General features: G+C 44.0%; 1 protein-coding gene across 2 annotated transcripts in view; it reads right to left on the bottom strand.

Moving 5' to 3' along the window:
- Positions 1-13,315, bottom strand: part of SSU72 (SSU72 homolog, RNA polymerase II CTD phosphatase) — a 36,971-nt gene extending 23,656 nt beyond the window's left edge. The window contains exons 1-2 of one of the 2 annotated variants that reach the window (XM_072156058.1): positions 13,226-13,315; positions 2,883-3,026 (exon numbers count right to left, since the gene is read on the bottom strand). In XM_072156058.1, the coding sequence (XP_072012159.1) occupies positions 2,883-3,026; positions 13,226-13,248 (167 nt within the window). In that variant the 5' untranslated portion in view covers positions 13,249-13,315. Of the gene's footprint in view, positions 1-2,882; positions 3,027-12,671; positions 12,954-13,225 lie in introns of those variants that run through there. The other variant, XM_072156057.1, reaches the window with a different exon arrangement.
- Positions 13,316-17,945: the final 4,630 nt, after the last annotated feature.

Raw genomic sequence — 17,945 nt, forward strand, 5'->3', positions numbered from 1 at the left:
AAACGTGAAGAATCGCAGAGTAGGAGCTCAAATGGCAATCTGGCCGTCAAGACCTCAGTTCTCATACTGCAGTCCCAGAACAAACTGGCACCAAGCATGGAAAATCCCATGATTTCTTGGACTGCAGGTGGATGCATTGAGATTGTCTGAGCAAACACTGCTTGTGGCACAGAGTTTACAACAGAGGGCTCAGTGTTTGCTGACACTGCAATAGAGGGTCTTTAACTGAAAAGTGCCCAATTGGACCCTTTTTGTCTGGCACAATTTTATTAATCATTAAAATTTTAATAGTGATCAAAGGGTCCTCATTGGGTATTAAAGTAAGCCCAAATAACCCCCCTAAGATGCCCCCCAGCCCGTTTCTAGATATGCTAAATTTATTTTTATGTACATTGAGAGAGTTGTTCCTAAAAGATCTGACCTCTTACCAAATAAGTGGTCGGATCCACGCATCTCCTGTGCTGGCAGTCAGGTTTATGAGGGGGGCGGGCGCTTCTCTGTATGGTCTGGCCGACACAACCCCACCACGCCCCCGTTTTCACTTCTCGCCGCCGTCAGCATCGCCAAACTGACAGCGGGTACCTGTAGGAGAAGCCATCAGCATCGCATATATTGCGCAATCACTGCCGGCTGTCCACAATTCGGCTGCGCCTGACTGACAGCGGTTGCGCCATGCTTATTGACGGCTCTGGGCGATTGTTAGATATACATAACATTCGGCCAATGCCTCCAATAAAAATGGCCGTACCGCGGAGAGCCAGCAGCTATTGCGCAATATATGCAATGCTGTCGGCTTCTCTTACAGGTCTCTGCTGACAGCGGCGAGAAGTGAAACAGAGGGGCTTGGTGGGGGAGTGTCAGGAAGACCATACAGAGGAATGCCGGCCCCGTCAAGAATAAACCCGTTACGTGGATCCGACCTCTTATTTGGTAAGACGTCAGATCTTTTAGGAACAACTTTCCCAACTTACATTAAAATAAAAATAGCATATATAGAAAAGGGCTAGGAGAGGATCATGGGGCAGGGGGGGGTGTTTAGTGGGGGTCTTTTTGGGTGTGACAGGTCCTCTTTAAAGAAATATGACAGCTTAATTAACCCTCAAGAATTACAAAAAAAAATATTTACTGGCGTTTAAAAAAAAAAAAAAAAATTTAGGGCACATTTTAAACATATCTGGACCAAAAAAAAATTAAAAATGTATAAATAATATATATATTATATGGGAAGAGTCATTTGGACTGAATCGTGAAAGCTGTGAATGCGCCTAAGAAAACTGCCGCATACTTGAACTTTGACGATGCACTTCTACCATGAAGTATTGTACCATAAAAAACAAGCTCTCACACGGTGCTGTAAACTGAAAAATTAAAAAAAAAGGTTATGGCTTTAGGCAGGCTGGAGCAAACAAAAATTGAAGAAGGCTTCTTTAGAAAGCAGAAATAATCCCACAAAATATGGTCATGTGAATGAGATGCAGGCAGAGGGGAAACTGCATTTAAAAAAAAAAAAAAAAAAAAAAAGTCTAATCTTAAGAGTTGTTTCTCCTGAGCGCACTGAACTATTGCTATAAACTAAATCATACCATAGAACCTATAAGATTTTAAGTGAAAAAGCTCTGAGGGGATATTTAAAGTGTAACCAAGCTTATCAAAATGTAATAAATAACATGAATACAGTAAGGTTAAGTTTAATATTACAGAAATCTGTTCCTGTGTCCTTTTTACTCCTTATTGAAGCTGTATGTATAAGGGCTCATTGAGAGGAACATAATGGTGATCGACAGTCGGCTGCACCACTTGGGGACGGATATCGGTCCCCATTGACGCTCGGTCACAGTGCGGTGAGCAAAATTTATCTCACCGCACAGTGAACAGAGAAATATAGGACAGGTTATACAACTCGTCGTTATTGTGCCTGCCACTTGCTTCTCCATTAAGAAGGTAAGCAGCACATACTCCTCCCCTCCCCAGTGTGCGGTTGTATGTTCCCTGGGCCGAGGCCCGGGTGACCATACGTCTGTCAAAATGTCCCCAAAATCATCTTTCCAGCCTTTATCCACTGACAGCTAAGAGAAAGTGTAATGAATGAACTCTTTAAAGACAGTCCCTGTATGGTCTAATCTGCTCAGAAAGCTGAATCAAGGGGAATATTCGAGGTATGGAAAAAGAATCACTAGCCTCCTTATCCATTTACAGTGGAAAGACATCAGAAGGCTTTTAGATGCACTGCTCACTACATTAGAAAGAAACTGCTTTACTCAATGACAAATATATATTTTTAAAGTTTACTATTATCACCCAAACTATTCATTTGGCTTGTGATGACAGAATTGACCTTGGGTTTCCATTTCACCCTACTGGTGGCTTATTTGTACAACAGGCCTAGGTCATCAATATGATCCCTAAAAAGCCCATTTACTGGATGAATTAGAAGATCCATTTGGCTGTAAACGTGAAAGCAGCAGAGATGAAAAGATACACAGCCCACCCAGTGAAAGATAATATGCAACGGCCTGGATAAGGTTAGAGTTACACAATACTTACCCAAAGAGTAACTGTGCTAATATTTTTGGCTGTTAAATCTTCATTACCAAAAAACCATGATGAGAAGCATTAATGCTCCAATTTAAATCATGTGCAGTAACACATTTAGACTTTACAATGGTATCACTACCACAAGACTACAAACCCAGCGCACATCACTACCCAACAGTAGCACTTCCCCACAAAGAATATATACATGCATCAGATTTCCCTGACAAAGTGATACCACAGTATTGGGGTTATACCTTCCTACTACCACATAGTTGAGCTGCAAATGCAGTTTACACCTTTGAGAGTTGAAACCTTTTTGGTATAAATAAAATGCATTCCTGGGATACAGTTCTTTGTCTTTCTTAAGTAGATCATTGTACATCTGTTCATATGTGGTTTTGAAATCGTAAACATTTGGCTTGTCTGGTGCTGGGCCCGGAAGTTTAACATGAGTTCCTGTTCCAAATGACCGGACATTGAAGGATCGTTTACTGAAAGACAAAAACAAAACACATCTCTGTCAATTATCTTTTGTAATTCCAAATTGTGCAAAGCTTAGGACTGCCTGTACAGACTGCTAAAGATAGTAAAGTCCAATGCTCCATTCATCATAGGGAAGCTGACCTGTGTTCTTGTGACTGGTCAGGCATAGCTCCATGGATTAGACTTATTACCAATCATGCGGATAGGGAATAATATGGGTGGCAAAGCTGAGATTAGATTTTTTTTTTACCATCAATCTTTATGGAGGGGAATTGCACTGAACAGAGTTGTGTAGTAAAGTGCAGAAAAAGTATATGGAGACCATGTTGACAACACATGTCATTGTCACCATAAACAAACTGGTTGCTTCCATACATAGGCGTAGCTCCACTGATTCCGATGTAGATAAAAATATTTTCGCTTGCCTTTACTGTTCCATGGCAATCTCCTAACATTTGGGTGCTGAAACTACCCCAATAGCAGAGACTTGAGAACGAGCGCGCCCTACTTTCATTTCTGTGGTCATGCAGTTGTTTTATCATTACCTTTTATAGTGATCATCGGTAAATACTACACAGGATTATTGCATTATATTAAATTATATTATGTTAAAATCCTTTATGGATTCTAAAACATAAAAAATGTGCTAAATATTTTATTAGATTTTAAAAAAAGTGAACATATGATTACAGTCGTATGCCATACCAATACCGTTTTCATACGAGTAGCATACAGCTACATTTTAACGGCCTGACATTTAAATGTGGGAGGTGCATTCTGTCAGCCAACAATCCCATCAGCCTGCCCTCTGTGTTTTATATGAATGTACGTTTACATACAGCTGAAAAATGTCATATATGGATTTATACAGCACAAAAATACAGGACTGGAGAACTTGTTTGCATGAAAGGGGCCTTAGGGTGAGGATACAAATGTACTGTGTAGTCCAGTGACCGGCCAGCTTCAGACCAATTACCTCATTACTGTATGCATGGCCCCCTCCATAATAACCACTCCAAGAGCAGTGGCTAGTGGTGAACACAAGCCTATTAGTTGCTTGCAGGGTGCAAGCAGCAAAGTGAAGAGCCATGTAAGATTAAGGCTACATTCACATGACGATGTGTCGGCTCACCCCCGCCCCTCTCCATAGCGATATATGGCGCAGTATCATCTTCCTCCCGGCTACGGAACGCACGGCACCGTACCCCTCCCTTACAGCGCAGTGTGCCCACCACCGTCAATGGGTTACTTATACACGGTATATATGTCCCCCACACGGCCATGTGAATGTAGCCCAAGGCAAAGTTCATGTCTTGTTTTTGCCTTCAGCTGCAGTGCATGTCGGAAGGCTGAATGGGTTCCACTAGATGCTTTTCACAGAGGAATATTCTGCCATATGCAGCTCCTGCGATTTTCCTCCTCCTCTCACTTTGAGTGGAAGAAGGCATCTCCATTAGGATATTAAACAGATATCTTCTCAGAGCAACAAGTAGGATTAAATAGAATATACTACTACCCTATTCCCTATTGCTGTATGCCTTCATAGGTAGATCAGATTGAGGCCCAAATAGCATCTACGTTCAAACAGGAGGAGGAGACATTTATCAGGACTTAAAATTGGGAACCACCGGGAATTTCAATTATTTCCCCTTCATGCCACGTGGACATTGAGGGGGCGAAGTGGTCTGTGCCAAGCGGGAGGGGATTGTTCCCAATCATCTAGCCAGCTATAGTCTGCATCCTTTCATAACTGCGCTGCTGCAATTCAGTTATTCTACACAAGGCAGGACCAGGCTGAGAAGTGACCTGCAGCACAGGCAGCCGGCGTATACTTCAAGAAGCTAGAGGGGGCAGGGTGTCATCTTTTGCTGGTGCCCCATTCGCTGGCATAAAATTCCCCCTCCCCCAAGAACCTCCATGTTTACATTTAGCATGTATGTTTGGCTCTTTGCTGGAATACAGTGGGGCTGATTTATGAAAAGTGTGGCAAGGAAAGACTACAGAGTGAGACTAGACAGTCTAATCGTACTTTGCATCTATTAGTTGGCTTATTTTGCACAAAAACTTGGGACTAAATTCTGAGGGGCAAGTGCACGTAGCCTAAATGCCATTTAGGTAAAGGACACAGGGAGCACAGGAAGGGGGAAAGATTCAAGCACCTCAAGCCATATACAGGCAGTCCCCTACTTAAGGACACCCGACTTACAGACAACCCATAGTTACAGACAGTCCCCCTCTGACCTCTGGTGAATCTCTTTGGATGTTACTATAGTCCCAGGCTGCAATAATCAGCTGTGAAGTGTCTGTAATGAAGATTTATTGATAATCCTTGGTCCCATTACAGCAAAATATGTTTAAACTACAATTGTCACTGGGGGCCAAAATTTTTTTTGTCTGGATCAACAATTCTAAAATATACAGTTTCGACTTACATACAAATTCAACTTAAGAACAAACCTCCAGACCCTATCTTGGACGTAACCCGGGGACTGCCTGTACTAAGTTCCTGTCCGAAGGCTCATTCGGAGCCGAAATGCGCGTCGGGAATGCGGTCTTCCCGGACAGTGAAGTACATCACTTGTTTCACTTAGGTCAGAACTGGCATTTACTATTGAGAGGTCCCTTTATGCTACTGCACACTATTGCGCCCCCCTCAAGCTGTCCATCTGTCCATTTTGTTAGATACAAAATACTGTATATACTCTAGTATAAGCCAAGTTTTGAAGCACAATTTTAGTGCTGAAAATTCCTCACTCGGCTTATACTCGGGTATATATTACAAATAAATAATAAACTGAATACTCACCATTCCGACGCCCCAGGTGCTGACTTTTCTTCATGCGCACTGACTACAGGTCATCGACAACTCCGTGCGCAAGATCCAGCTGGCGCACAAATTAAGATGTCACACTAAAGGGGGCTGTCTGGCATGCTATACACTAAAGGGGGGCTTGCTGGCTATATACTGAGGAGGCTGTGACCAATGCATTTCCCACCTAGCCTTATACTTGAGTCAATAGGTTTTTAGTGGTAAAATTAAGGGCCTCGCCTTATACTCGAGTATATACGGTAGCCCTTGAACTAGATTTAAAAACAGATCACAAAATCCAACATCATAATGCTGCCACAGATATGTTTGTAGTCTTGTAAATAACTGTTTACGGTTTTAAATCCGCGCACCATGGTTAATGGTCTCCCATCTATAATTAAGTTTGTGTAATTACATTTTCTGTTTTAACAATGGATCGACTGCATTCAGATGAAAGTCAGGGCAGAGACTTGAGCATTGACTCACCGCTGAGTCAGCTTCAATGCAATTGTCCTAAACCCGTGAATAAAAATAATGTCCTGACCTACTACTCAAACCAAGGCTAGCAGTATGACTTGGAATACATCCACAAGCAGAGGGAAGAGACAATGTAGTTGCCAGTGTTCGTTTCTACTGACATAAATGAATTGTAATGGTAATTTTATTAAATGAAGTATGGAAAAATAGGGAGTTCTATCATTCCCAAATCCCCCTTTTCCCAGCGCAACACTGGGTGTCACATGTGTGGCACCATGCCGCCATTGCCGTCTATGGGAACGTATCTGCGGCCGCATATACAACCCCATAGACAGCTGTTTGAATGAGCCCCAAGTCTGTTTTGTTTTCACGTCTCCCTCAAAAGACACAGCAAAAATAGACCAAAAAAAGTTACAGCCAAATAAATGCAACCCAAAACCAAGTTGGAAAAAGCTATTGATTGTCATCAGTCATTTTTCATGACTACACTGCAAATAAGCCACTATGTTGGAGTTTTAGCAACATCTTATCCCGCTCTTACTGAAAACACTCCGCTTTGGATAAATTCAGGACAACACAGCCTGGACACCAGGTCTCAGCAGCAACTTGTCTATATATTCCCTGTGACACTGCAAGGTCTTGATCACAATAAAAACCGACACAGGAATCTCACAATAGGTTAGTGACCACTATGCCAAGTGGTTCTATGTAAAGCAACATTGATACAGAGAAAACTTTAGGAAAATTCACACTAGCATCAAGGCTTGTAGGGAAGACGCACAAAACAGAATTAAAGAAACACCCCAAGAAGCTATTTTTCTCCCTTGATGTACATACAAGTGAGGAGTATGAGACATGGCACTGTAGCGCAGGATCCTGTCTCATCAGACCACTGTTAGCTTTTCTACCATCTCTAAGAGAACCACATGATCAGCTACAGGCTGTACCATCTCTGCCTGTTGGGGCACAGTGTTATAGCACTTCTCACTATATTCTCCCAAAAAATAAGAGACCACACGAGCTGCACTGTCATTTCTTTCATTACATTTTTTTGTCCTATTAACCATTATATGTTTTATTCTACCCTCTCTGGATAGTCTGTGTGGTATAGTCCATCAACAGGTAGAAAGACTGACCTCTAATCAGATACAAATCCATGTCATTTTTACCAGGGAAAATCACATGACACTACAGGCTAAGGCTATATTCACACTGCCGTTGCCCGCCCGTACCGTAGCGGGCAACGGCAGTGCACGGGGAGAGGAGGAGGAGGTGGTGAGCGCAGCTCACCCCCGCCCCTCTCCATAGAGATGAATGGTGCACGGCGCCGTATTACGGGAAAAGATAGGACAGGTCCTATCTTTTTCCCAGGTACAGAGCGGTACGGTGCCGCACCGTACCGCTCCCGTAGGGCGCCGTGTGCCCATTGCTGTCTATGGAGGACGTATATACGTCCTCCATACAGTAGTGTGAATGTAGCCTTATTCAGATTTTTACATCAGTATGTGATCAGATTGAAATGTCCTTTTTTTCACTAATGTAATGCCTAATGGGAAAAAAATGCACCATGCACACATTGTTTCTCACATGCAGACCTCAGACCTCTATAGAAGTCAATGGATCAGAAAAAAAAAGGCAGCACATGGAAGACATCCATAAGCCATCCACTTTTCTTCTCAAATGTTGCTAGGCAATCAACTGGGCAGAGTAGAAAATACATTAGTAAGCCATCCCTAAAACAACCGGTGCTGATACAATAGGGACTGCAAACACTTCCAGGTTTTTTGCCAACACACGTCTAGTCCTAAAAGAAGATTTTCTGATGTGTAATAAAATTTGCAACAATGATTTTCTTTCAGAATTCTAAATCTTTGAGAAGGCCAAGAAAGATGATGCGTGGCTATCGCAAAATATCAATTTTATTTCAATACAACATTAAAAAGATGAATAAAACAGTGTAAAGACAAACATATTTAACAATTGGTGAAATGTATAGACCACACAGAGGAATAAAAAAACATGTAGGTCACCAGGTAACGCCCTTATGGGCTTCCGGCAGGTTATATGGTCAAATAAGGTGCAAACAATGTAAACAACAAATATGCAGCTAAATGCTGCCATACAAAAATGCAAAGTGAGCAAACCAGAGACCAATACCATACCAATAAGTAGGACCCCACACGTAAGACCCCGACACGTGTTTCGCCGTCGCGCTTCTTCAAGCATTTAGCTGCATATTTGTTGTTTACATTGTTTGCACCTTATTTGACCATATAACCTGCCGGAAGCCCATAAGGGCGTTACCTGGTGACCTACATGTTTTTTATTCCTCTGTGTGGTCTATACATTTCACCAATTGTTAAATATGTTTGTCTTTACACTGTTTTATTCATCTTTTTAATGTTGTATTGAAATAAAATTGATATTTTGCGATAGCCACGCATCATCTTTCTTGGCCTTCTCAAATATTTTGTGTCATTGACTTTGACGGATGGCGAGCTGGCCTACGCTTATTTGTCATACTTTCTTTTTTGGTAATTTAGAATTCTAAATCTGCCCAACACAAACAATCGTCACCTCATGGAAGGTAAGCAAATATACCATAAACTCCATAAAATAAATTGTGAAATATATCCATGTTTAGCAAAAAAACCTCATATACACAGAAGACACGGCAAATAACACGAGAGATAAGCAGCAAGAATCATGGAGGGTCAGAGTAAATTTCTTTCCATATCTATGAGGGCCACTATCGCTCCTGAGATCTAACAGAATATAGACTCTTAGCGGGTGAGATTAATCTGGGTTTATACACCAGTTCTATGGAAAATCACCACAATTCCTAGCACAGCGCTACTAACTGTAGTTATATTCCCCCCTTATGCCTCCTCTACACCAAGTTGGCATGGAGGGTTCCATGGCAGGTGGCGGAGTTGATCGGCGCAGGGTATTCCTGCCCTGTGCACTAGTTACAGTCTGCACTTGTTCAGGCCCTGCGTGGTGTAGAAATGTGGGTAAAGCATTCATTGAGGCCTATGAAGGCTAGACATGCTCTTTGTACATAGGAACATTTATATAGATGACGTCACAGACCCCAATTAGAAGTCATTGCGCGTGGAAGGAGAGGAAATAAGCTGTGACATCGTCAGTATTGATGAGTCAGTGTTATCTATTAAGAGGTTATTGTACAGGGAAGAGATAAGCGGTGACATCTATTGTAAGTGATGTAATGATGGGTCAGTGATATCTATATAGAGGTCACTGTACAGGGAGGGGGAGGAGATAAGCTGTGACATCATCTATTGTCAGTAGTGATGACAATACTAGTGGTATATAGAGGTCAGGGAAGGGGAGGAGAGGAGATAAATTGGGGGGTGGTGCTGCACCAACATTTTTCAGTGTTGAGCCTTGTATAGCTTACGTTTCAGATGTGGATAAATTTAAAATTGTCACAATCATGGCACCAACCAGAATAAAATGTTTAGAAGACGCTTGCAGTAAAGAGGTTGGAGTCTCTAGATATATTTGAAGAGGACAAAAAAGAAGGTACAATACTTTATCTTCCCCATGTACAATCTGTTGCTCAGCTCCTCCTGCAGTAAGGACGCTACATCCTATGTGCTCATCTCCTCCTGCTCTATACCCTGCCACTTGCAGTAAGGACACTACATCCTATGTGCTCATCTCCTCCTGCTCTATACCCTGCCGCTTGCAGTAAGGACACTACATCCTATGTGCTCAGCTCCTCCTGCTCTATACCCTGCAGCTTGCAGTAAGGACACTACATCCTATGTGCTCAGCTCCTCCTGCTCTATACCATGTTGCCTGCAGTAAGGACACTACATCCTATGTGTTCAGCTCCTCCTGCTCTATACCCTGCCACCTGCAGTAAGGACACTACATCCTATGTACTCAGCTCCTCCTGCTCTATACCCTGCCGCTTGCAGTAAGGACACTACATCCTATGTGCTCAGCTCCTCCTGCTCTATACCCTGCCGCTTGCAGTAAGGACACTACATCCTATGTGCTCAGCTCCTCCTGCTCTATACCCTGCAGCTTGCAGTAAGGACACTACATCCTATGTGCTCATCTCCTCCTGCTCTATACCCTGCCGCTTGCAGTAAGGACACTACATCCTATGTGCTCAGCTCCTCCTGCTCTATACCATGTTGCCTGCAGTAAGGACACTACATCCTATGTGTTCAGCTCCTCCTGCTCTATACCCTGCCGCTTCCAGTAAGGACACTACATCCTATATGCTCAGCTCCTCCTGCTCTATACCCTGCCACCTGCAGTAAGGACACTACATCCTATGTGCTCAGCTCCTCCTGCTCTATACCCTGCCACTTGCAGTAAGGACACTACATCCTATGTGCTCAGCTCCTCCTGCTCTATACCCTGCCTCCTGCAGTAAGGACACTACATCCTATGTGTTCAGCTCCTCCTGCTCTATACCCTGCTACCTGCAGTAAGGACACTACATCCTATGTGCTCAGCTCCTCCTGCTCTATACCCTGCCACTTGCAGTAAGGACACTACATCCTATGTGCTCAGCTCTTCCTGCTTTATACCCTGCCGCTTGCAGTAAGGACACTACATCCTATGTGCTTAGCTCCTCCTGCTCTATACCCTGCCGCTTGCAGTAAGGACACTACATCCTATGTGCTCAGCTCCTCCTGCTCTATACCCCGCCGCTTGCAGTAAGGACACTACATCCTATGTGCTCAGCTCCTCCTGCTCTATACCCTGCCTCCTGCAGTAAGGACACTACATCCTATGTGTTCAGCTCCTCCTGCTCTATACCCTGCTACCTGCAGTAAGGACACTACATCCTATGTGCTCAGCTCCTCCTGCTCTATACCCTGCCACTTGCAGTAAGGACACTACATCCTATGTGCTCAGCTCTTCCTGCTTTATACCCTGCCGCTTGCAGTAAGGACACTACATCCTATGTGCTCATCTCCTCCTGCTCTATACCATGTTGCCTGCAGTAAGGACACTACATCCTATGTGTTCATCTCCTCCTGCTCTATACCCTGCCGCTTGCAGTAAGGACACTACATCCTATGTACTCAGCTCCTCCTGCTCTATACCCTGCCGCTTGCAGTAAGGACACCACATCCTATATGCTCATCTCCTCCTGCTCTATACCCTGCCGCTTGCAGTAAGGACACTACATCCTATGTGCTCAGCTCCTCCTGCTCTATACCCTGCCACTTGCAGTAAGGACACTACATCCTATGTGCTCATCTCCTCCTGCTCTATACCCTGCCGCTTGCAGTAAGGACACTACATCCTATGTGCTCAGCTCCTCCTGCTCTATACCCTGCCACTTGCAGTAAGGACACTACATCCTATGTGCTCAGCTCCTCCTGCTCTATACCCTGCAGCTTGCAGTAAGGACACTACATCCTATGTGCTCAGCTCTTCCTGCTTTATACCCTGCCGCTTGCAGTAAGGACACTACATCCTATGTGCTCATCTCCTCCTGCTCTAAACCATGTTGCCTGCAGTAAGGACACTACATCCTATGTGCTCATCTCCTCCTGCTCTATACCCTGCCGCTTGCAGTAAGGACACTACATCCTATGTGCTCATCTCCTCCTGCTCTAAACCATGTTGCCTGCAGTAAGGACACTACATCCTATGTGCTCATCTCCTCCTGCTCTATACCCTGCCGCTTGCAGTAAGGACACTACATCCTATGTGCTCATCTCCTCCTGCTCTATACCCTGCCGCTTGCAGTAAGGACACTACATCCTATGTGCTCAGCTCCTCCTGCTCTATACCCTGCCGCTTCCAGTAAGGACACTACATCCTATATGCTCAGCTACTCCTGCTCTATAACCGGCTAGCTGCAGATTACACTGGGTTATGGCTTCCTCATAGGAGATTATACCAAGTGTACTAGGTCTGAGTACACACAGAACAGACCCTAAAATGTGACTTCTCTTTCTCTCCAAAACAGTCATGCCACATGCCTATACAACAGTCTCCATATTTTTATAATCAACATAGCAGACTAGGGCACCACGGTGACTGTCCACCACACGACTCGGGTAAGCCATATGGCAGCTAATGTCATCCATGTGTAGCCCCATCCTGTCTATGAGGGGTTTAAGTTACAAAATAAACCCAAAGATGGAGGGTTACAGACGTCTCCACCACCTTCCATTCATAAAAGACACATAATACAAGGCCCATGTACTGCTGAGACATGTAGTCCCCCAGGAGGAGAAGGGCAGCCCCATTACTAGCCCTACAGAAAATGGCGGACACATATACTACAGAGCGGAGGTGCTGCTCCTCACTGGCCTCGTCGTCGCCATTATGTGCCAGTAATGCCGCGCCCGTCAGCTGCGGTTACCTGAGGATATTGTGCGCCTCCATGCTGCGGTTCTGGTTGCTGGAGCACACCACAGCTACACGGAGCGGGGTGGACGGCATTATTACACTGATACGAGGCCGCTAAGGCGTACACAAAACCCCGAGACGTCGAGAAGTAGAAGCCGCTGCTAGTAGATGGCGGCACTTCCGCCCGTTCCCCGACACCACAGGAACTAAAATGGCGCCGGGGTGGGAGGAGAGGGACGTGACGCAGATAGGAAATGTCACGCACGACGATGTGTGGGAGTGAGGCCGGGATGAGTCACGGCTCGGGTATGGGCAGGAAGTCATTAGGCGATGTGTAACTCCGTGACGTATCTAACCTGCAGTGAGGCAGGACTACAACTCCCAGCATGCCTACCTACCTAGAGGAGCTAATGCTGGTGTCACCCTTGTTGTGTACCTGAAGTAAATGGAATATACATGTTACATGTCCAAAAATTTCCCCTTTATTCCTGGCAACTAACGCGGCCGCATGTGATAATATCACAATGTGTACAAATGTTATTTTGGTGTGGAACCTGCACAGCATACACCTCTGGAGGACAGCTCTCCATGTATCTGAGAAGACAATGTTCAGGCGTTCCTGGTGCCCTGGGAGACTGTAAGGGTGCGTTCACACCTTCAGCTTTTCAGATGCAGTTTTTGATGTTCAAACCCGGGGCAGAGAAAAGAAATGAAGGAGTGGACCCTCTCATTTATATGTTCTCCCCCATTATGATCCACACCTGGTATTGGCTTTGAAAACTGCACCTGAAAAGCTGAACGTGTGATTGTGGGCGACCACACGTTCACTATTTAGATGCAATTTTTGAAGCCAAAAGCAGGTGTGGATGATAAGGCCGCGGTCACACGATCCCCTAGGCGTCCGTTCATAACGCGACGGCCGCTAGCGCACAGGGGGCGGTCCTCGGGCCGAACGCACATGCGTTAACAGGGAAACGCATGCGATCGGCTTATCAATCGCATGCGTTTCCCTGTTAACGCTTGTGCGGTCGGGCCGAGGACCGCCCCCTGTGCGCTAGCGTCGCGTTATGAACGGACGCCTAGCGGATCGTGTGACCGCGGCCTAATGGGCCAGACAAATAATTGAAAGGTGCTGCTCCTCCTCCTACTTTTATTCCATTCCTGATTTGGACATCAAAAACTGCATCTGAGGCCGCGGTCACACGTACTGCTAGGCGTCCGTTCATAACGCAACGCTAGCGCACAGGGGGCGGTCCTCGGCCCGAACGCACATGCGTTTCCAGAGAAATAACATGCGTTCGGCCTGTGGGCGCGTTCACACATTCCGCTAGCGTCGTGTTTATAATGTGATGCTAGCGCACAGGGGGCGGGGCTCGGGCTGATCGCTATGCGTTTTCCGGGGAACGCATGCGATTGATAACCCGTTTCTCTCTAAATGCATATGCGATCGCCCCGATGCCCCGCCCCCTGTGCGCTAGCGACACATAAATGAGGCGGGCCTCGGCTCAATTGCATATGCGTTTCTCTGGAAATGCATATGCAAACGGGCCGAGGCCCGCCCCCTGTGTGCTAGCATTGCCTAATGAACGCGTTTTGATGCATTCCAAAGGCTTCAGCCTTGATAACATGCTGAGGTTACATTTGGGTTGATGCCACGTGATGTTTTGAACCAGTTTTTGCTCTGTTTTTAAGCAGTCTGTTAAAAAACACATGAGTTTTTGACAGGTTTTACCAATTATCTGAATTGGACGGACTGCTTAAAAACTGACCAAAACGCCATGTGTGGCATCACCCTTAGCAGATGCAGTGGAAACACAATGTATCCTCAGCATGTGATCCAGGCTGAAGCCTTTGGAATGTGTAAAAAAAAAAACACGATGCAACGCATCATGTCAAAGCGCCCTGAAGCGAACCTGTTGCAACGTCCACCCATCAGGGTGCGTCCTCTCTATATTACCTCCAGGTCTCTACTGTGTCTGTACATAGCAGAGTCTGATAGACGCAGTGACATCATCACAGCGCACCGGCCGCTGCTGTTATACAGACGCCGTGGAGGAAGAGGCAGGACGGCAGCGGGGGAACGAGGAAAGGTGAGTACACTTTATTTTTATTCAACAATAGAGGGGCCATAAGATGGGGAGCAGAGAGGGGGGCATAATAAGGGAGGGGAGAAGAAAAGGGAAGCATAATAAAAAGGGGAGCAGAGAGGGGAGTACAATAAAATGGGGATCAGAAAGGGGGAGCTTCAGAGCATTTCATGAGTAGGGGGGTTGGCTGTATGGCAATTTATCATTAGGGGATGTTGTTAGCAGGTCATTAGAGGGCTGGAGGGCACTTCATTACTAGGGGGGGCTGCATTGGGCATTTCAATACTATGGGAGCTGCTGTAGTGCATTTCATTACTAGGGGGTCTTCTCCAGGCCATTTTATTATGGGGGCTGCATGGAACCTTCCTTTTATGGAAAGAAATGTTCCACGTGCCGTAACTTTCGACATTTTCTGTGAATGTGCCTGTGTTAGGGCTTATTTTTTGTACACACTTGTACACACTTAGGGCTCATAAAGTTTTTTTGAGCATGACATACCATATATTCCGGCGTATAAGACGACTTTTGAAGACTGAAAAATCTTCTGTCTGGTCTGGGGTCGTCTGCATGGAGAGGGCTCACGGGCTGAGCCCTCTCCATAGCCAGTAAGTGTTTGCTGCATAGATGCCGGCAGCCTCAAAAAGATAGCGGCGCATGGGCTGATAGCACATTGTAATGAATGAGGAGGAAAATCCCCATATACTGCCATACTGTAGTATGGCAGTATATGATAGGATCGATCAGACAACCTAGGGTTAAAGTACCCTAGGGAGTCTGAAAAATAGTATAAATAAAAATAAAGAAAAGTTAAAAAAAAAAAAATTATAATAAAAAAACCTAAAATTTCAAATCACCCCCCTTTCCCTAGAACTGACATAAATATAAATAAACAGTAAAAATCATAAACACATTAGGTATCGACGCGTCCGAAAATGCCTGATCTATCAAAATATGATAACGGTTTTTCAATGCGTTTAACCCCGTAACGGAAAATAGCGCCCAAAGTCAAAAATGGCACTTTTTTGCCATTTTGAAAAATATAAAAAAAACTATAAAAAGTGATCAAAAGGTCGTACAGTCCTAAAAATGATATCATTGAAAATATTATCAAATTTCGCAAAAAATGACACCACCCAGAGCTCCGTACACCAAAGTATAAAAAAGTTATTAGCGCCAGAAGTTGGCTAAATCAAAAAAATAATTTTTGTACAGGAGGTTTTCATTTTTGTAAATGTATGAAAACATTATAAAACCTATACAAATTTGGTATCCCCTTAATCGTACTGACCCAAAGAATAAAGTAGACATGTCATTTGGGACGTAATATCCAAGCCCACAAGAAAATGGCGCAAATGCGTTTTTTCACCATTTTCATTGCATTTGGAATTTTTTTCCCGCTTCTGAGTACATGGCATGGAATATTTAATAAAATAAAAATTTAAGGTACAGTATGGTAACATTTACAGTAAAATGGACGATGGTAATGTTGTTGTTGTATGCCTTATGTTTATGAGCAACAGTTTTCCTGCTATATACCTGCATGTCATAAGAATTTAAATTAAAAAAAGGACCATGTTAAATTCAAATCTGTTTTTTTTAAAATTTTTACCGGTGTTTTGTATGTGTTGGAAAAGGGGTAGTCTTATACGGCGAATATATCTTAAATACTATATTTTAACAGGAAAGTAGGGGGGTCGTCTTATACACCAGTAATTTTAGCATAATTTTAATTTTTTTGTTGTATTTTTGTTTATTTTCTAAAAGCCGGCGAAAGTGTGATCCGCAGAACCCTTAGTAAATAAGCCCCTGTATGTTATATCTGGCGTACAATCTGACTGAGCACTGGAGCACCCCCTTCAGTGCAGAAAATTGTGTGGCATGATGACCAGTGCAACCGCACCACAAAAGGGTCACTTGCGACACATATGTGGCATAGGTATTTCTTAGAGTTTGCCCCCCAAGTCCTACAGAAAACTGGGGCATGCACCTTAGAAAATGTGCCCCATTGTTCTTCTGCTGCACTGAGCTGTTTTCTGCAGTAATGATAGTAATAATTCCACAGCAGATCTGATAGTGTGTGGCAGAGATGAGAATGTAATTGTGTGTAATATGGATCTCATTATCTCATCTCTGATCTGTTTCATCTCTCTTTCTATGTGTCCGATACTAGTACAATGTTTAGAAGTTAAATGAAAGTGTATATAAACATGTGCCCTGATAATCTAACCACCATGTCAGCTCACAGAGCTAGAGGAATCATAAAAAGTCTGTATAGAGAGTCCCCGCCCACACTCTGGAATCTTACACTGACCATCACCGAGTGATAGGAGCTAAAACAGCAATAAAACTGAGTAAAATTGTAAACTAAGGGGTTAAAAAAAATTTACTGTGTAAACATCACTAAGGGATTGAAATTTCAGAGTTTTCTTTCCTGGGTAAACCTCTTTAAAACGGCTGTCATTAAGGGGCTAATCAAATTGTCACAGGGGCCAAAAAAGAGTTTGTCAGGGGTTAGCTTTACAAAATATACCTATAGAACCTATGCTGTATGTAACCTGGGAACTGCCTGTACCCACGAACAGTACTGTATGCAGGGGACACACTATAAGCTGATATCACGTGCAGTTTACAGTATACATGTACAGTAAATGCTAATGTAACTGCTATATGGTTGTTTTGGATGTTGCATTTCACTGTGCAAGCACTAGATGGCAGTAACTCTTTGCAAAGGATAAATTGGCAGAATTTCCGAACTGCTTTATCCCATCTTTAACAGGGGTCCCAAAACTTTTTACATAGGGGGCCGTTCACTGTCCCTCTCAGACTGTTGGAGGGCCGGACTAAAGTTTAAAAATAAATAGTGGTACATGTGACCACATCCGTAATACACTGGGGCCCCCCTCAATTAATTACTTAATATACTGCACCCCCTTGTGAACTATTTTATATACTACCCAATTAATTAATTGTTAAATATACTGGGACCCCTCTCCATTAATTATTGAATATGCCCCCCCCCCCATTAATTACTAGACTGCCCCTCATAATTATTTCCTATGCCCCTCCACCATCAATTATTTCCTATGCTGCCCCCCACCATTAATTATTTCCTATGCTGCCTCCCACCATTAATTATTTCCTATGCTGCCTCCCACCATTAATTATTTCCTATGCTGCCCCTCCACCATTAATTACTTCAT

Source organism: Engystomops pustulosus, chromosome 6 (genome assembly GCF_040894005.1).
Source record: "Engystomops pustulosus chromosome 6, aEngPut4.maternal, whole genome shotgun sequence".
Classification (NCBI taxonomy): Eukaryota; Metazoa; Chordata; class Amphibia; order Anura; family Leptodactylidae; genus Engystomops; species Engystomops pustulosus.